Below are 18,793 nucleotides of genomic sequence, written 5' to 3'. Positions count from 1 at the left end.
CATACAGTACAATACCTGACCATTCTGTTCATGAACTGTGGAGGGGACATCAAATAGAAAACATTGCTCACAGTGTACAGAAAGACGTTACCTCAGAATGCAGACGTTTCTTTCTTCCTTTAGTTATTCAGCTAAGTAATCAAATCAAATTTTATAAGTCACATGCTTTACAAACAACAGGTGTGGACTAACAGTGAAATGCTTACTTATATTATTACGGGCCTTCCCAACAACGCAGAGAGAAAGAACATGGAGAAATAATAGGAAAGTAAAACACTTAATGATAAAAGTAATAATAGAAACACAAGGGGTACCAGTACCGAGTCCATGTGCAGGGGTATGAGGTAATAACTTGGCTATATACAAGGGGTACCAGTACCGAGTCCATGTGCAGGGGTATGAGGTAATAACTTGGCTATATACAAGGGGTACCAGTACCGAGTCGATGTGCAGGGGTATGAGGTAATAACTTGGCTATATACAAGGGGTACCAGTACCGAGTCGATGTGCAGGGGTATGAGGTAATAACTTGGCTATATACAAGGGGTACCAGTACCGAGTCCATGTGCAGGGGTATGAGGTAATAACTTGGCTATATACAAGGGGTACCAGTACCGAGTCCATGTGCAGGGGTATGAGGTAATAACTTGGCTATATACAAGGGGTACCAGTACCGAGTCCATGTGCAGGGGTATGAGGTAATAACTTGGCTATATACAAGGGGTACCAGTACCGAGTCCATGTGCAGGGGTATGAGGTAATAACTTGGCTATATACAAGGGGTACCAGTACCGAGTCCATGTGCAGGGGTATGAGGTAATAACTTGGCTATATACAAGGGGTACCAGTACCGAGTCCATGTGCAGGGGTATGAGGTAATAACTTGGCTATATACAAGGGGTACCAGTACCGAGTCCATGTGCAGGGGTATGAGGTAATAACTTGGCTGTATACAAGGGGTACCAGTACCGAGTCCATGTGCAGGGGTATGAGGTAATAACTTGGCTGTATACAAGGGGTACCAGTACCGAGTCCATGTGCAGGGGTATGAGGTAATAACTTGGCTGTATACAAGGGGTACCAGTACCGAGTCCATGTGCAGGGGTATGAGGTAATAACTTGGCTATATACAAGGGGTACCAGTACCGAGTCCATGTGCAGGGGTATGAGGTAATAACTTGGCTATATACAAGGGGTACCAGTACCGAGTCCATGTGCAGGGGTATGAGGTAATAACTTGGCTATATACAAGGGGTACCAGTACCGAGTCCATGTGCAGGGGTATGAGGTAATAACTTGGCTATATACAAGGGGTACCAGTACCGAGTCCATGTGCAGGGGTATGAGGTAATAACTTGGCTATATACAAGGGGTACCAGTACCGAGTCCATGTGCAGGGGTATGAGGTAATAACTTGGCTGTATACAAGGGGTACCAGTACCGAGTCCATGTGCAGGGGTATGAGGTAATAACTTGGCTATATACAAGGGGTACCAGTACCGAGTCCATGTGCAGGGGTATGAGGTAATAACTTGGCTGTATACAAGGGGTACCAGTACCGAGTCCATGTGCAGGGGTATGAGGTAATAACTTGGCTATATACAAGGGGTACCAGTACCGAGTCGATGTGCAGGGGTATGAGGTAATAACTTGGCTATATACAAGGGGTACCAGTACCGAGTCGATGTGCAGGGGTATGAGGTAATAACTTGGCTGTATACAAGGGGTACCAGTACCGAGTCGATGTGCAGGGGTATGAGGTAATAACTTGGCTATATACAAGGGGTACCAGTACCGAGTTGATGTGCAGGGGTATGAGGTAATAACTTGGCTGTATACAAGGGGTACCAGTACCGAGTCCATGTGCAGGGGTATGAGGTAATAACTTGGCTGTATACAAGGGGTACCAGTACCGAGTCCATGTGCAGGGGTATGAGGTAATAACTTGGCTATATACAAGGGGTACCAGTACCGAGTCGATGTGCAGGGGTATGAGATAATAACTTGGCTATATACAAGGGGTACCAGTACCGAGTCCATGTGCAGGGGTATGAGGTAATAACTTGACTATATACAAGGGGTACCAGTACCGAGTCGATGTGCAGGGGTATGAGGTAATAACTTGGCAGTATACAAGGGGTCAGTACAGAGTTGATGTGCTGGGGTATGAGGTAATAACTTGGCTGTATACAAGGGGTACCAGTACCAAGTTGATGTGCAGGGGTATGAGGTAATTGAGGTAGATATTTACATATAACTAGGAATAGTCACAGATAGTAAACAGTAGCAGGACCGTTGTGATTAATCAAAAACGTTAGTGCAAAAAGGGTCTTATGGCTTGGGGGTAGAAGCTGTTCAGGGTCCTGTTGGTTCCAGACTTGGAGCATCGGTAACACTTGCCAAGCGGTAGCAGAGAGAACAGTCTATGACTTGGGTGGCTGGAGACTTTGACCATTTTTAGGGCCTTCCTCTGACACCGCCTGGTATAGAGGTCCTGGATGGCAGGGAGCTCGGCCCCAGTGATGTACTGGACCGTACGCATTACCCTCTGTAGCGCCTTGCGGTCAGATGCCAAGCAGTTTCCATACCAAGCGGTGATGGTGCAGCTGTAGAACTTGAGGCTCTGAGGACCCATGCCAAATCTTTTCAGCCTCCTGAGGGGGAAGAGGCATTGTCATGCCCTCTTCACGACTGTGTTGGTGTGTTTGGACCATGATTGATCCTTAGTGATGTGTGAGAGACGGAATCTAAAACAGAAATCCAGAAAATCACATTGTATGATTTTTAAGTAATTAATTTGCATTTTATTGCATGACATAAGTATTTGATACATCAGAAAAGCAGAACTTAATATTTGGTATAGAAACCTTTGTTTTCAATTACAGAGATCATATGTTTCCTGTAGGTCTTGACCAGTTTTGCACACACTGCAGCAGGGATTTTGGCCCACTCCTCCATACAGACCTTCTCCAGATCCTTCAGGTTTCAGGGCTGTCGCTGGGCAATACAGACTTTCAGCTCCCTCCAAAGATTTTCTAGACTGGCTAGGCCACTCCAGGACCTTGAGATGCTTCTTACGGAGCCACTCCTTAGTTGCCCTGGCTGTGTGTTTCGGGTCGTTGTCATGCTGGAAGACCCAGCCACGATCCATCTTCAATGCTCTTACTGAGGGAAGGAGGTTGTTGGCCAAGATCTCGCGATACGTGGCCCCATCCATCCTCCCCTCAATACGGTGCAGTCGTCCTGTCCCCTTTGCAGAAAAGCATCCCCAAAGAATGATGTTTCCAATGCCATGCTTCACGGTTGGGATGGTGTTCTTGGGGTTGTACTCATCCTTCTTCTTCCTCCAAACATGGCGAGTGGAGTACAGACCAAAAAGCTCTATTTTTGTCTCATCAGACCACATGACCTTCTCCCATTCCTCCTCTGGATCATCCAGATGGTCATTGGCAAACTTCAGACGGGCCTGGACATGCGCTGGCTTTGCAGGGAGACCTTGCGTGCGCTGCAGGATTTTAATCCATGACGGCGTAGTGTGTTACTAATGGTTTTCTTTGAGACTGTGGTTCCAGCTCTCTTCAGGTCATTGACCAGGTCCTGCCGTGTAGTTCTGGGCTGATCCCTCACCTTCCTCATGATCATTGATGCCCCACGAGGTGAGATCTTGCATGGAGCCCCAGACCGAGGGTGATTGACCGTCATCTTGGACTTCTTCCATTTTCTAATAATTGCGCCAACAGTTGTTGCCTTCTCACCAAGCTGCTTGCCTATTGTCCTGTAGCCCATCCCAGCCTTGTGCAGGTCTACAATTTTATCCCTGATGTCCTTACACAGCTCTCTGGTCTTGGCCATTGTGGAGAGGTTGGAGTCTGTTTGTTTGAGTGTGTGGACAGGTGTCTTTTATACAGGTAACGAGTTCAAACAGGTGCAGTTAATACAGGTAATGAGTGGAGAACAGGAGGGCTTCTTAAAGAAAAACTAACAGGTCTGTGAGAGCCGGAATTCTTACTGGTTGGTAGGTGATCAAATACTTATGTCATGCAATAAAATGCAAATGAATTACTTAAAAATCATACAATGTGATCTTATGGATTTTTGTTTTAGATTCCGTCTCTCACAGTTGAAGTGTACCTATGATAAAAATTACAGACCTCTACATGCTTTGTAAGTAGGAAAACCTGCAAAATCGGCATTGTATCAAATACTTGTTCTCCCCACTGTACATATATGAGTGCTACGGGGCGATAGTCATTTAGACAGGTTACCTTGGCATTCTTGGCAACAGAGACTATGGTGGCATGCTTGAAACATGTAGGTATTACACACTGGGTCAGGGAGAGGTTGAAAATGACCGCCTAACTCAAAAAGTAAGCCTATATAGACTGTTTTGGTGTGTGTGTGTGCGTGCGTTTGAAAGTGTGTGCGTCCATACGTATGTGTGTGTGTGTGCTACAATTGTGTGTGTGTGTGTGTGTGCACCTGCGTCGAGGTGAGTCTATATTTAACCTGTACATTTTCCCAGCTGTTTCCATGGTACTTCATCACAGCTAATGACTGTTGACTCCTATCACCACCTCACTCCATCACAGTACAAGTAGACCAGTGGAGGACATGTCGGATCTGTTGACGTCAGGTGACAACAACAGCATGAATCATTCATTAATTACAAGAGATCATTCTGGGAATAAACTTTAGAGGGCGGTGAGTTTCTTTGAAAGCTTTGTAGCAAACATTGTATTCTCATACCTCTATTAAAGGCCCAATCCTTAATTTGAAAGGAAAGAAATCCATAACTTTTTCAATTTAACTTGAAAGACAACAAACAGATAGTATGTTGGGGCCGATTTATATTCTTCAAAAATCAATGGGTATACTATACATAATTGTTTAAATTACCAAAATATCATAGATTGCACCTTTAAAGAATGACCAAACGTCCTTATGGTTGTCAGAGCTGTCTGAGCAGGGTGGCCTTCTGATCTTCTCTGTTGAACCACTCCTTAGCTGGAACTGATTGTTCCCAGTGGCTGGGATTGGGACTACTGCTACAAATACTATTGGGAATGCTGTTGGGAATGGGCGGATTAACTGCAATGACCCGAGGGTCTCGATTCTAGATCGTCTACTTGGACTCATCTCTCTGGAGCAGTGTGTGTGTGTGTGTGTGTGTGTGTGTGTGTGTGTGAAAGTAAGAAGAGCAGCAGTGAAGACTATGAATGAGACAAGGTATTTGTTACCATTCCACTATTCCGCACCAGCAATTACCATGAGGTCGTCTCCCCCAATTACCATGAGGTCGTCTCCCCCAATTACGGTGCCACCAACCTCCTGTGCTGTTATTTTTCAAGCCTTCATGAGTAAAAGCAGAGACTGATGTGAACTCTTTCCTGTAAGAATGTTGAACCCTTGGAGACCATGAACAATGCACACCATCACAGAGGAGTGTTGTTTGTCGATACACACACACACACACACACACACACACACACACACACACACACACACACACACACACACACGTACAAAGCAAAGCATAATTTTGATCTGACAGCTGCATGCCACATGGTTGAAAAGATGTACAGTTTCTAGCGTATGAATGTGCATCTAGCATACATGAGGTAAAATAGTGCTGGCGGCTTTGGATAGAGGATGCTGCTTGTTGTTATTGTTGTTGTTGTGTGAAGCAAAGAGAGCATCATAACAGTGGATTTATCCTGCTAAGACTGTGTGGGCTAATCAAAGCAGAGCTGGTTGGAAAACATGAAAAAATATGGCTGCCACATGGTACTGTAATCCAGTCTAACCAGTCTTGTTTTGCAGGATAAATAAGAATAACTAGATTACATTTATCTGTTTTTTGTTGACATTTCAAAAATTGCAGATTCATTTAACAATCTGTAAACGTGACTTTTAGAATGTTTCTCCTTGTCATTTCAAAGGAACATTTGTGTTAATCAGAAACCAGTAGTTTACAGATGACTGAGATGAAAGAAAATAGGGAATATTGACATATGATGACCCTATGGGCCCTTGTCAAAAGTAGTGCACTAAATAGGAACTAGGGTGACATTTGGGAGGCAGACTAAGACACCTCCAGGGATTTTCCTTATAGATGGAAAACCAACAAACATGCAACCATAAAGCCATACAACCCGGGAAGTCTAGTAGTGTGTGCTTGTGCGTGTGCATGTGTGTGTCTCTGTTTGTTTGTGTGTGTGTGTGTGTGTGTTTGTGTGTGTGTCTGTGTGTGTGTGTGATGAGAAGGGATTGGAGCACTCAGCACTACCCTTCCACCACTGGACCGCATACTAATTACACCACTTCATTGATTTAGATGACAGCAACATAGATATGCACACAAACTCGTCAAAAAGGGTTTTTCCATTTAGCCACTTATACAGTACTTTTATAAATAATACACAGGTATTCAGAGAAATGAAACTGGCTGATCTGGAAGTTTATGCTCTGCTTTTTGATATGCGTATATGAAACAGAAAGTCCAGTTGCATAGCTGTGAGCTTGTGACCGAAACCTACCAACATTGATCAACAACATTCCTAGACTGAAAATGTCTTATCTTGTCAGCCTCGTGACAAGGGAAAGGAAGGAACATTATATTGAATCACCTTTTCCTCATAGAAGTGACATTGACTCAGCCATGGCTCTGAGAGCATACAGTGGGGAAAAAATGTATTTAGTCAGCCACCAATTGTGAAAGTTCTCCCACTTAAAAAGATGAGAGAGGCCTGTAATTTCCATCATAGGAACACGTTAACTATGACAGACAAAATGAGAAAAGAAAATCCAGAAAATCACATTGTAGGATTTTTAATGAATTTATTTGCAAATGATATTGGAAAATAAGTATTTGGTCAATAACAAAAGTTTCGCAATACTTTGTTATATACCCTTTGTTGGCAATGACACAGGTCAAACGTTTTCTGTAAGTCTTCACAAGGTTTTCACACACTGTTGCTGGTATTTTGGCCCATTCCTCCATGCAGATCTCCTCTAGAGCAGTGATGTTTTGGGGCTGTCGCTGGGCAACACGGACTTTCAACTCCCTCCAAAGATTTTCTATGGGGTTGAGATCTGGAGACTGGCTAGGCCACTCCAGGACCTTGAAATGCTTCTTACGAAGCCACTCCTTCGTTGCCCGGGCGGTGTGTTTGGGATCATTGTCATGCTGAAAGACCCAGCCACGTTTCATCTTCAATGCCCTTGCTGATGGAAGGAGGTTTTCACTCAAAATCTCACGATCCCATTCATTCTTTCCTTTACACGGATCAGTCGTCCTGGTCCCTTTGTAGAAAAACAGCCCCAAAGCATGATGTTTCCACCCCCATGCTTCACAGTAGGTATGGTGTTCTTTGGATGCAACTCAGCATTCTTTGTCCTCCAAACACGATGAGTTGAGTTTTTACCAAAAAGTTCTATTTTGGTTTCATCTGACCATATGACATTCTCCCAATCCTCTTCTGGATCATCCAAATGCACTCTAGCAAACTTCAGACGGGCCTGGACATGTACTGGCTTAAACAGGGGGACACGTCTGGCACTGCAGGATTTGAGTCCCTGGCGGCGTAGTGTGTTACTGATGGTAGGCTTTGTTACTTTGGTCCCAGCTCTCTGCAGGTCATTCACTAGGTCCCCCCGTGTGGTTCTGGTATTTTGCTCACCGTTCTTGTGATCATTTTGACCCCACGGGGTGAGATCTTGCGTGGAGCCCCAGATCGAGGGAGATTATCAGTGGTCTTGTATGTCTTCCATTTCCTAATAATTGCTCCCACAGTTGATTTCTTCAAACCAAGCTGCTTACCTATTGCAGATTCAGTCTTCCCAGCCTGGTGCAGGTCTACAATTTTGTTTCTGGTGTCCTTTGACAGCTCTTTGGTCTTGGCCATAGTGGAGTTTGGAGTGTGACTGTTTGAGGTTGTGGACAGGTGTCTTTTATACTGATAACAAGTTCAAACAGGTGCCATTAATACAGGTAACGAGTGGAGGACAGAGGAGCCTCTTAAAGAAGAAGTTACAGGTCTGTGAGAGCCAGACATCTTGCTTGTTTGTAGGTGACCAAATACTTATTTTCCACCATAATTTGCAAATAAATTCATTAAAAATCCTACAATGTGATTTTCTGGATTTTTTTTCCTCAATTTGTCTGTCATAGTTGACGTGTACCTATGATGAAAATTACAGGCCTCTCTCATCTTTTTAAGTGGGAGAACTTGCACAATTGGTGGCTGGCTAAATACTTTTTTTCCCCACTGTACATGCTAGTTCTCTCTCTGCTCCACCAGTGTGTCTCTCACCCACTCAGCCCTCCTGACAATGGACTTCGCAAGTGCCGCACCAACCTGTCCGCTCTAGCCCTAGAGGTGCTCCCAGGTGGGGGATTGGACAACCTGAGGAACATGGACATGGGACGAGTCATGAACTTACTGAAGCTACTCCCAGTGCCAGACCACGGAGGACGGAGTCTACCTCATCCCAGACGAGGTGTTTGTCATCCCCCAGAAGCTCACTGGTGTTGAGACTAGTTCAGAGATCATCAGTACTTGGCTGAGGCAGCACAGTTCCACGTCTCAATCCATCAATGTGGACGTGTCCTTCCTCCCAGTGCTCAATGCTAAGTTCTCCACTGAGAACCAGCGGGTGAAGAGCCACCAGGTCCAAGACAGGTCTGTCACTACTCGTGTGCAGGTGAGTTGCTCCTTAAGATTGAGAGTCAGACTTAACATTTGCATCACATTCAAGCATGTGTAGAAATACAGTATCAATTGTTGAATTACTGCTGTCGGAAAATGTATTTTCATCGTCAATCGTACACAAGGTCCAACCGAAACTTGACTTCCGCTTTAAACCCAACCCCTCTGTCACGGTTTCGGCCGAGACTGCTCCTTCTCCTTGTTCGGGCAGGCTTTGGCGGTCGTCGTCTCCGGAGTACTAGCTGCCACCGTTCTATGTTTCTATGTTTGATTGGTTTTGTCTGTGTTGCTACACCTATTCCTTATTAGTGTTTATTAGGTGTCCTATTTAGTTCTCTTGAGTTTGGTCAGGTGTTGTGTGTAATTGTTTCCGTGTCACGTTGTGTAATAGTTCGACATTTTCTGTTCTCTCTGTATTTTGTGTTTTAAGAGAGAGTTCCGCACTTTGTGCGCCTTAGCATACTTTACTGTTGGGCGTATAGTTCGCCTGTAGCCTGTTGCCGTGTTTGGCTCATTTTGGACTTTACTAAAGACGCTGTTCGTAACCTCTGTGTGTCCTGCGCCTGATTCTACACCACCTCTACACTCAACCCTGACATAATTACACACCGATCATGGAATCAGCAGGAGCTACCGCACCCAGTGAAATTATCGAGGAGCGTCTTCGTGGACAGGAGGACAGGATCAATCAAATCGGACACGCTCTGGATAGAGTTATGAACACCCTCCATCGATGGGAGACCAGCGGGGTACCCACGCCTCCACCTACCACACCATCACCATCGATCAGTCCGCCTGTCCAACTTCCGGAACCCAGTGGGATTCGGCTCTCGCTCCCGAGGGCGTACGACGGCACCGCTGCCGGGTGTCAAGGGTTCCTGCTGCAAGTGGAACTCTACCTCGCCACCGTACACCCGGCACCCTCGGGACACGAGAGCGTTTCCGCCCTCATCTCCTGTCTCACCGGCAAGGCGTTGGAGTGGGCCAACGCCGAATGGAGGAGAATAGACGCCGCTACCATCACCTATGCGGAGTTCTCCCGCCGCTTCCGTGCAGTGTTTGACCATCTACCAGAGGGGAAGGCGGCGGGGGAGCGTCTATTCTACCTCCGGCAGGGGATGAGGAGCGCTCAGGAGTTTGCACTGGAGTTCCGGACTCTAGCGGCAGATGCAGGGTGGAATGAGCGGGCCCTCATAGATCACTTCCGCTGCAGTCTCCGGGAGGACGTCCAGCGAGAGTTGGCGTGTAGGGATACCACGCTTTCGTTTGACCAATTGGTTGACATGGCCATTCGGCTGGACACCCTGCTTTCCACTCGCGGGCGTCCCGGGTGGGGGTCGCCCATTCCACCCTCCAGCGCCTCCGAGCCGAGTCCTATGGAGCTCGGAGGTGCTGGCGCTAGAGAACAGGTGAGTAGGCGCCCCACTTACCCAGAGCTTTCTGTCGTACACATAACTATACCTGTTTGTTTTCCACAGGTTGCACCTCGTTCCCAGCATAAGGCGCTAGTAGATTCAGGCGCAGATGGGAATTTTGTAGATCGTAAATTCTGTGTAGAGTTAGGGATCCCTCTTCTTTCGGTCAATAATCCTTTCCCAGTACATGCCCTAGATAGCCGTCCGTTAGGATCCGGGTTGATTAGGGAGGTCACAGTGCCACTTAGGATGGAGACGCAGGGGGGTCATGAGGAGACGATTCAGCTCTATCTGATCGACTCTCCTGCGTATCCGGTGGTACTGGGGCTTCCCTGGTTGATTACCCATGATCCTACTATTTCGTGGCGAGAGAAGGCTCTTAAGGGGTGGTCTGCCCAGTGTGAGGGGCTATGTCTGGGTGTTTCCGTAGGGGCGACCTCGGTGGAGAGTCCAAACCAAATGCCCGCACTGCACATTCCCTCCGAGTATGAGGATTTAGCACTCGTGTTTAGCAAGACGAGAGCGGCGCGGTTGCCGCCTCATAGACAGGGGATTGTGCGATAGACCTCCAGGCAGGAGCTGCGCTCCCGCGGAGCCATGTGTATCCTTTGTCACAAGAGGAGAAGAGGGCGATGGAGACATACATTGCCGAGTCTCTGAGACAGGGGTACATACGGCCCTCCACTTCGCCCGCGTCCTCAAGCTTCTTTTTTGTGAAGAAGAAGGATGGAGGTTTGCGCCCGTGTATTGATTACCGCGGTCTCAATCAGATTACTGTAAAATATAGTTATCCACTCCCTCTGATTGCGACTATGACGGAGTCATTACACGGGGCACGGTTCTTCACAAAATTGGACCTCAGTAGCGCATATAACTTGGTGCGCATTAGAGAGGGCGATGAATGGAAGACAGCATTAGGTACTACCTCCGGTCATTACGAGTATCTCGTCATGCCATACGGGTTAATGAATGCTCCATCAGTCTTCCAATCCTTTGTAGATGAGATTTTCCGGGACATGCAGGGGCAGGGAGTAGTCGTGTACATAGATGATATTCTGGTGTACAGTTCTACCCGAGCCGAGCATGTAGCCCTGGTGCGCCGAGTGTTGAGGAGGTTGTTGGAGCATGACCTGTATGTCAAGGCAGAGAAATGTCTGTTCTTCCAGGAGTCGGTCTCCTTTTTGGGTTATCAGTTGTCTGCGTCAGGGGTGAAGATGGAGGTTGACCGTGTGTCAGCCGTGCGTAATTGGCAAACCCCAACCACGGTTAAAGAGGTGCAGCGGTTCTTGGGTTTTGCGAATTACTACCGGAGATTTATCCGGGGTTTTGGACAGGTGGCAGCTCCCATAACGTCCCTTCTGAAGGGGGGTCCGGTGCGCTTGCGGTGGTCAGCTGAGGCGGACAGGGCCTTTGGGAGACTGAAGGACCTGTTTACCTCGGCTCCGGTGCTGGCGCACCCGGATCCCGCTTTACCATTCCAAGTGGAGGTGGACGCGTCTGAAGCCGGTATCGGGGCCGTTCTCTCACAACGGTCCGGCACACCACCTAAACTCCGCCCCTGTGCTTTTTATTCTAAGAAGCTCAGTCCGGCGGAGCGTAATTATGACGTAGGGGACAGGGAGTTGTTAGCCGTGGTACAAGCCCTAAAGGTGTGGAGGCATTGGCTTGAGGGGGCTCAACACCCTTTTCTCATTTTGACTGACCACCGTAACCTGGAATACATTCGGGCAGCTAGGAGACTGAATCCTCGCCAGGCTCGGTGGACTATGTTTCTAGCCCGGTTCGTGTTTAAGATCACTTACATCCCTGGGTCCCAGAACGGGAAGGCAGATGCCCTGTCTCGGCGGTATGACATGGAGGAGAGGTCCGTAGAGCCCACTCCCATACTACCTAAGTCTTGTCTGGTTGCACCGGTGGTATGGGAGGTCGATACGGAGATCGAGCGGGCGTTGCGCACCGACCCTAGCCCTCCACAGTGTCCGGTGGGTCGGACGTACGTCCCGCTCGAGGTCCGGGATCGACTCCTTTATTGGGCTCACACGTCACCCTCCTCTGGGCATCCAGGTATTGGCCGGACAGTGCACTGCCTTAGCACAAAGTACTGGTGGCCAACGTTAGCCAGGGATGTGAGGATTTATGTCTCCTCCTGCGCGGTGTGTGCCCAGTGTAAGGCGCCCAGACACTTGCCCAGGGGTAAGTTACAACCCCTGCCCGTTCCACAACGACCCTGGTCTCACCTCTCGGTGGATTTTGTTACAGACCTTCCCCCCTCCCAGGGGAATACCACCATCCTGGTCGTTGTGGATCGGTTCTCGAAGGCCTGTCGTCTCCTTCCCATGCCGGATCTTCCCACTGCCCTACAGACCGCTGAGGCTCTATTTACCCACGTCTTCCGGCATTACGGGGTACCCGAGGATATAGTGTCTGATCGAGGCCCCCAGTTTACCTCCAGAGTTTGGAGAGCGTTTATGGAACGGTTGGGGGTTTCGGTGAGCCTTACCTCGGGTTACCACCCGGAGAGTAATGGGCAGGTCAAACGTGTCAACCAGGATGTGGGTAGGTTTCTGAGGTCGTATTGCCAGGGCCGGCCGGAGGAGTGGGCAAGGTATGTTCCCTGGGCAGAGATCATTTACATTTACATTTAAGTCATTTAGCAGACGCTCTTATCCAGAGCGACTTACAGGAGCAATTAGGGTTAAGTGCCTTGCTCAAGGGCACATTTACGTCATTTAGCAGACGCTCTAGTCCAGAGCGACTCACAAATTGATGCATTCACCCTATAGCCAGTGGGATAACCACTTTACAATTTTTTTTTGGGGGGGGGGGGGGGTAGAAGGATTACTTTATCCTATCCCAGGTATTCCTTAAAGAGGTGGGGTTTCAAATGTCTCCGGAAGGTGGTGAGCGACTCCGCTGTGTGTGTGGGGGGGTAGAAGGATTACTTTATCCTATCCCAGAGATGGCACAGAACTCTCTCCGCCACTCCTCCACTAAACTAACCCCTTTCCAGTGTGTGTTAGGGTACCAGCCGGTTCTGGCACCTTGGCATGAGAGCCAGATCGAGGCCCCTGCGGTGGATGAGTGGGTGCGGCGCTCGGAGGAGACGTGGAACGCTGCACACGTCCACCTGCAGCGGGCCATCCGTCAACATAAGACGAGCGCCGATCTCCACCGCAGTGAGGGGCCAGTGTACGCACCTGGAGATCGAGTCTGGCTCTCGACCAGAAACCTGCCCCTCCGCCTGCCCTGCCGGAAGCTGGGTCGGCGGTTTGTGGGGCCGTTTAAAGTCCTGAGGAGATTGAATGAGGTGTGTTACAGGTTACAACTGCCCATTGATTACAAGAATATTAACCCCTCGTTCCATGTGTCTCTCCTCAGGCCGGTGGTAGCTGGTCCACTCCAGGACTATGAGATAGAAGAGACTCCTCCGCCCCCGTTGGACATCGAGGGGGCTCCGGCGTACACTGTTCGGTCCATCCTAGATTCGAGACGCCGGATGGGGGGTCTCCAATATCTCGTGGAGTGGGAGGGGTACGGCCCGGAGGAGCGGTGCTGGGTGCCGAGGAGGGACATCCTAGACCCGTCTCTGCTGACCGAGTTCCATCGTGGTCATCCCACGCGCCCTGCTCCGCGTCTTCCTGGTCGTCCCCGAGGCCGGGGTCGGCGCACGGCTGGAGCCGCGCGTCAAGGGGGGGGGGGGTACTGTCACCGTTCTATGTGTCTATGTTTGATTGGTTTTGTCTGTGTTGCTACACCTGTTCCTTATTAGTGTTTATTAGGTGTCCTATTTAGTTCTCTTGAGTTTGGTCAGGTGTTGTGTGTAATTGTTTCCGTGTCACGTTGTGTGCTAGTTCGACATTTTCTGTTCTCTCTGTATTTTGTGTTTTAAGAGAGAGTTCTGCACTTTGTGCGCCTTAGCATACTTTACTGTTGGGCGTATAGTTCGCCTGTAGCCTGTTGCCGTGTTTGGCTCATTTTGGACTTTACTAAAGACGCTGTTCGTAACCTCTGTGTGTCCTGCGCCTGATTCTACACCACCTCTACACTCAACCCTGACACCCTCTGAATCAGAGATGCCGGTGGGCTGCCACATTGGGCGCCCGGGGAGAACATACTGAAATGGGGAATTGACAAGGTGGACTCAGATCACCACAATAGTTGTGTATATTAAAGAGATGTTTTAGGTAGAGATATAGTTAAACCTATTTAGTTTATATATACAATATTTAAACACATAGTGTTAAAGCTGTATTATGTAGCTTTGTGTGTATCCCAAATTCAAAAATAAATGTGAGTTGTAGATTTGCCATTCTGATTGAAAGCAAGTCTGATAAGTGATAGATCTGTTCTATGTGCGCTATTTCTGTTCTATGTGCGCTTCCCCTCCTTAAGTTTCATTTTTGCTTGTTGAAAATATATTTCTAAGTGTTTTACATGGTACAATGATTCTCTACACTATACATTGCTTGTTTTGTCACATAAACTGAAATTAGGCGAATGTTTTAGAATTTTAGCAACCAAATAACTGCAGAGCAATTTCTATATTTGTGCCTTTAAAAATAATTGGGGTTTCGGCATACTCAGTTTGTAGTTTATTTAGACTTTTGAATATTATTTCAGTGCGCTGTTGTATCATGCCTTCGCATGGCTGCCCCAACAACTAATGACACCAAGCCAAAGATGAATTCTTCTCCTTTCCCTCCCAGGTGCGCAACTTCCTGTACACTGTAAAGGCTCACCCTGACTTCACTCTGGATGGCCGCTTTGTCCGCCAGGCTGAGGAGATCGCAGATGCAATAGAAAACAACCAGACTCGACAGGCAGCGTATTTATCTGAGAAGATGGTGCTTGACTATGGCACCCATGTGATAACCAGCATCGATGCAGGTGCCTCCTTAGTGCAAGAGGACTATCTCAGTGACAAGTACGTGTCCACGACAGACAAGTTCTCTGTCAAGGCATTGGCAGGTCTAAACTTCTTTCATAAACTCAAGTTTGACATTGGCAGCGAGCATGCACAAGAGACCTCAGACTCACTCAGTTATCAGGGCAACATCACCTACTCCATTATACAGAGCCATGGTGGGGCACCCTTTTACCCGGGCATCACTCTGCAGAAATGGCAGGAGAGCACCAAGAACAACCTGGTAGGCATTGACCGGGCAGGCCTGCCACTGCACTACTTCCTCAACCGGTTAACCTTGCCTGATCTTCCTGAACCAACAGTTGGCAAACTGTCACTGTTTGTGAGTGAAGCCATACATCGCTACTATACCATCAACACCCGGCCCGGCTGTGTCAACCCAGACTCACCGAACTTCAACTTCCAAGCCAATGTGGAAGACAACTCCTGCGAGGGTCCGGCCACCAACCTCACCTTTGGTGGCGTGTTTCAGCAGTGCACCAAGCTCACTGACGATGCAGACCCAATCTGCCAGAACCTGGCTCAGATGAACCCCGACACAGGCTCTTACTCATGTCGTGAACCCTACACACCCACCCTGTTGCGTGGCGAGGTGATAAACCAGGACTATAACAAGATTGAGTGCTATGACTGTAACTGTTTTTGGGGGATGTTTTGCGATACATGCTGCGACAACGTGTGTGTAGACGTCTTCCATGTCCGCTCCGCTCGAATTGACAGCTACTGGTGCTCCACCAATGAGGTGACCCCAGAGTACTCAGGGTATCTCTTTGGGGGCCTCTACAGCCGATCCCTACTGAACCCTCTGACCAAAACCAAGAGCTGTCCCGTGAACTACTTTCAGATTAACTTTCTGTCCAACGGCCTGATTATCTGCCTGAGCAAAGACTATGAGACTGCCAGCAAGTTCTCAGTGCCATTTGGTGGTTTCTTCAGCTGCCAGTCTAACAACCCCCTGGCAGGTGGCCAACCTCGCTGCCCTCCCAAGTTCAGTCAGCACCTAGCTGGCATTATTGATGGCTGTCAGGTTCTGTACTGTGTCCAGTCTGGCCTGTTCACAGGTGGGCAGCTGCTTCCTGTCCACCTGCCACCTTTCACTCGTCGTCCACTGGTCAGCATACATGCCAATAAAACGATGGTTGTGATGACCGACGGTGATCAGGTCTGGGTCAGGGTTGGTGAGACCAACAGGTGGAACCTGACCAAGCTGACCGAGGTCAGAATGCTTAATCCAGCCTCAGCCCAGATGTCAGATGGGAAGAAGTTCGGTGTGCACTTTGGTGTGGACTTTGGAGTCGTTTGCCTGGTTGCTTTGGTGACAGTTGGGGCTGTGCTACTAGTGAGAAGGAGAAGGGGAGCTGGGTTCGGAGGGGAAAGAGGGTATGAGAAGATCGGGTAGAGTGAGATAGGAGCAGAAAGCCAAGGAGAATAGGGCATAACATAGAGACACAAAGCCAGAGCACTGTGGCACTGTGGCCATGAGAGTTGGCCAACAAAATAGCTTTGAGATGAAGCACTGAGATGAGATGAAGCGTTGAGATATAGCTTTACTGTAGAATCAACATCTCACTTTCGCTGCTGATTTACAATTTACAATCTACAATCCTGCTGCTTTAAAACGTACACTTTACAAACTACAATCCTGCTGCTTAAAGAGTTAGCTTTTTTTGCTATTGGCAAAAAGCAAAAATGTAAGTTAGATTTTCTTCTAGTCTAATGAGTTTTGATAACAATGTCCCAACATGTGAGGAATTAACAGTATCGTCAGGTATTTATTACATTTGCATCAGGGAAAATTTAAAAGAATACCTGCATCGCGCTGAAGGGTAAGAAATAATGCAATGGAGCGGTGTAATCTTAGGGACTGACTGGAATTAAGTTATTCATTGTTATTAACTACAGTAGGGAAAAATACACTCTTGCTCCAATGCAAATTATGTAGTAAAAGACACAAACTTTCCAGCAGCAAGCAGCCTTCATCAGGGTTAAGTTATATCACAATATGTTACACAATACAATATGTTAAATGGGGGTCAATTTATGGCGGTGGTGAATGTGTGAACAAATTGATCGATTTTTGGGGGGGCTGGATAATCTTATCATGTACATTTGTGTAATATAATGGAGACAAGTTTTAGACCTATTAGTCTGAATATGGAAACTGTGTTTGTATGATTATATGATTTCATACTTTCTGTTTATACATTTTTACAGAAATGTAATATAGCTTGGTAAGGCATTATTGTTTTCTGTTTTAATAATGTTGTAATTTTGGGCTTAATAAAACACATTCAAAATAAACATCTTCCACAATATGAGTTTTTCTATCCTTATCTTGATTTTCTCCTATGTGAGTGGTGGGTGGGTGGGTGGGTGGGGGGGGGGGGGGGTTCTACTAAGGTAACATATGATACAAAGAAACGGAATAACGCTAAGCACAGGCAAAATCCTAGAGGAAAACCTGGTTCAGTCTGCTTTCCAAATTCACCTTTCAGCAGGATAATAACCCTAAACACTAGGCCAAACATACACTAGAGTCCATTGTATTGGCTGGAATGGAATAAATGGAATGGAGTATGTATGTTTGATGCGTTTGATACCGTTCCATTAATTCCACTCCAGCCATTACAATGAGCCCGTCCTCCTATAGCTCCTCCCTCCAACCTCAACTGCTGGAGTTGCTTACCAAGATGACATTGAATGTTCCTGAGTGGCCTAGTTACAGTTTTGACTTAAATCGGCCTGGCAAATCTATGGCAAGACTTGAAAATGGCTGTCCAACAATAATCAAGAATTTTAAAAAGAATAATGTGCAAATATTGTACAAGCCAGATGTGCTAAGCTCTAAGAGACTTACCCAGAAAGACTCACAGCTGTAATCGCTGCCAAAGGTGATTCTAACATGTATTGTTAATACTTATGCAAATTTGAAATGTATGTTTTTCATTCTCAATAAATTAGCAAACATTTCTAAAAACATGTTTTCACTTTGTCATTATGGGGTATTGTGTGTAGATGGGTGAGAAACATTTTTTTTTAAATCAATTTTGAATTCAGGCTGTAACACAACAAAATGTGGAATAAGTCAATGGGTATAAATACTTTCTGAACGCACTGTGTACTACCATACATGTTTTAAAGACGAGTCTTGTGAGGCCTGTGAGCATTCTAGAGCAAAACATGTACGTGTTCGTGAGAGCCTCAGCTTTCAATAGAGGGGCCATGTAAGTGTGTAGCCCAAACCACGGTCGCTACAGACAGAAGTTGCCAGATCAGCGGTACCGACTTCAGACGAGTCCCGTGACACTTGTGGGGGTCGTAGAGCCCCACAAGCGTCAGTTTTGTGTCCCCCCCAAATGGTTAAAGTTACGATTGTGGGAATTAGGTAAACTGATCCTAGATCTGTGCATAAGGGCAACATTTTAGAAAAAAGTAACTTCTACGTGGAGCTAACATCCCAATATTCCTTAGTCTGTATCATAAGTCTAACATACTAGTAGTTTTCAGAAATGTACTTAGAGCTAAGCAGAGGCATCAAGTAGCATTAGAGGATCTAAGCTTAATATAATCATCCAAACAAAGCAACCAGACAGTAGTGTTTGCAGCTGTTAAACCAGATGTTAATATTTATGAATATGGATGGATCAAATTAATGACCGGATACAATATAATGATGTAGTTATAGATTTCTGAATAGGCTTCATTGACATGAAAATACGATACAAACACACAGGCAAGCACACACA

General features: G+C 47.0%; 1 protein-coding gene across 1 annotated transcript; it reads left to right on the top strand.

Annotated features, from left to right (window-relative positions):
* Positions 1–8,273: 8,273 nt before the first annotated feature.
* LOC311111401 (macrophage-expressed gene 1 protein-like) lies at positions 8,274–16,446 on the top strand (the record flags this gene model as incomplete). Its single annotated transcript, XM_084154114.1, is given in 3 exon segments — positions 8,274–8,444; positions 8,446–8,703; positions 14,830–16,446. Coding segments are annotated over 3 exon segments (2,046 nt in total).
* Positions 16,447–18,793: the final 2,347 nt, after the last annotated feature.

Source organism: Coregonus lavaretus (genome assembly GCF_964263955.1).
Source record: "Coregonus lavaretus genome assembly, chromosome: 37".
Taxonomy (NCBI): domain Eukaryota; kingdom Metazoa; phylum Chordata; class Actinopteri; order Salmoniformes; family Salmonidae; genus Coregonus; species Coregonus lavaretus.
The sequence above is the reverse complement of the archived record's forward strand: the minus strand, read 5'-3'. Positions and strand labels throughout refer to the sequence as shown.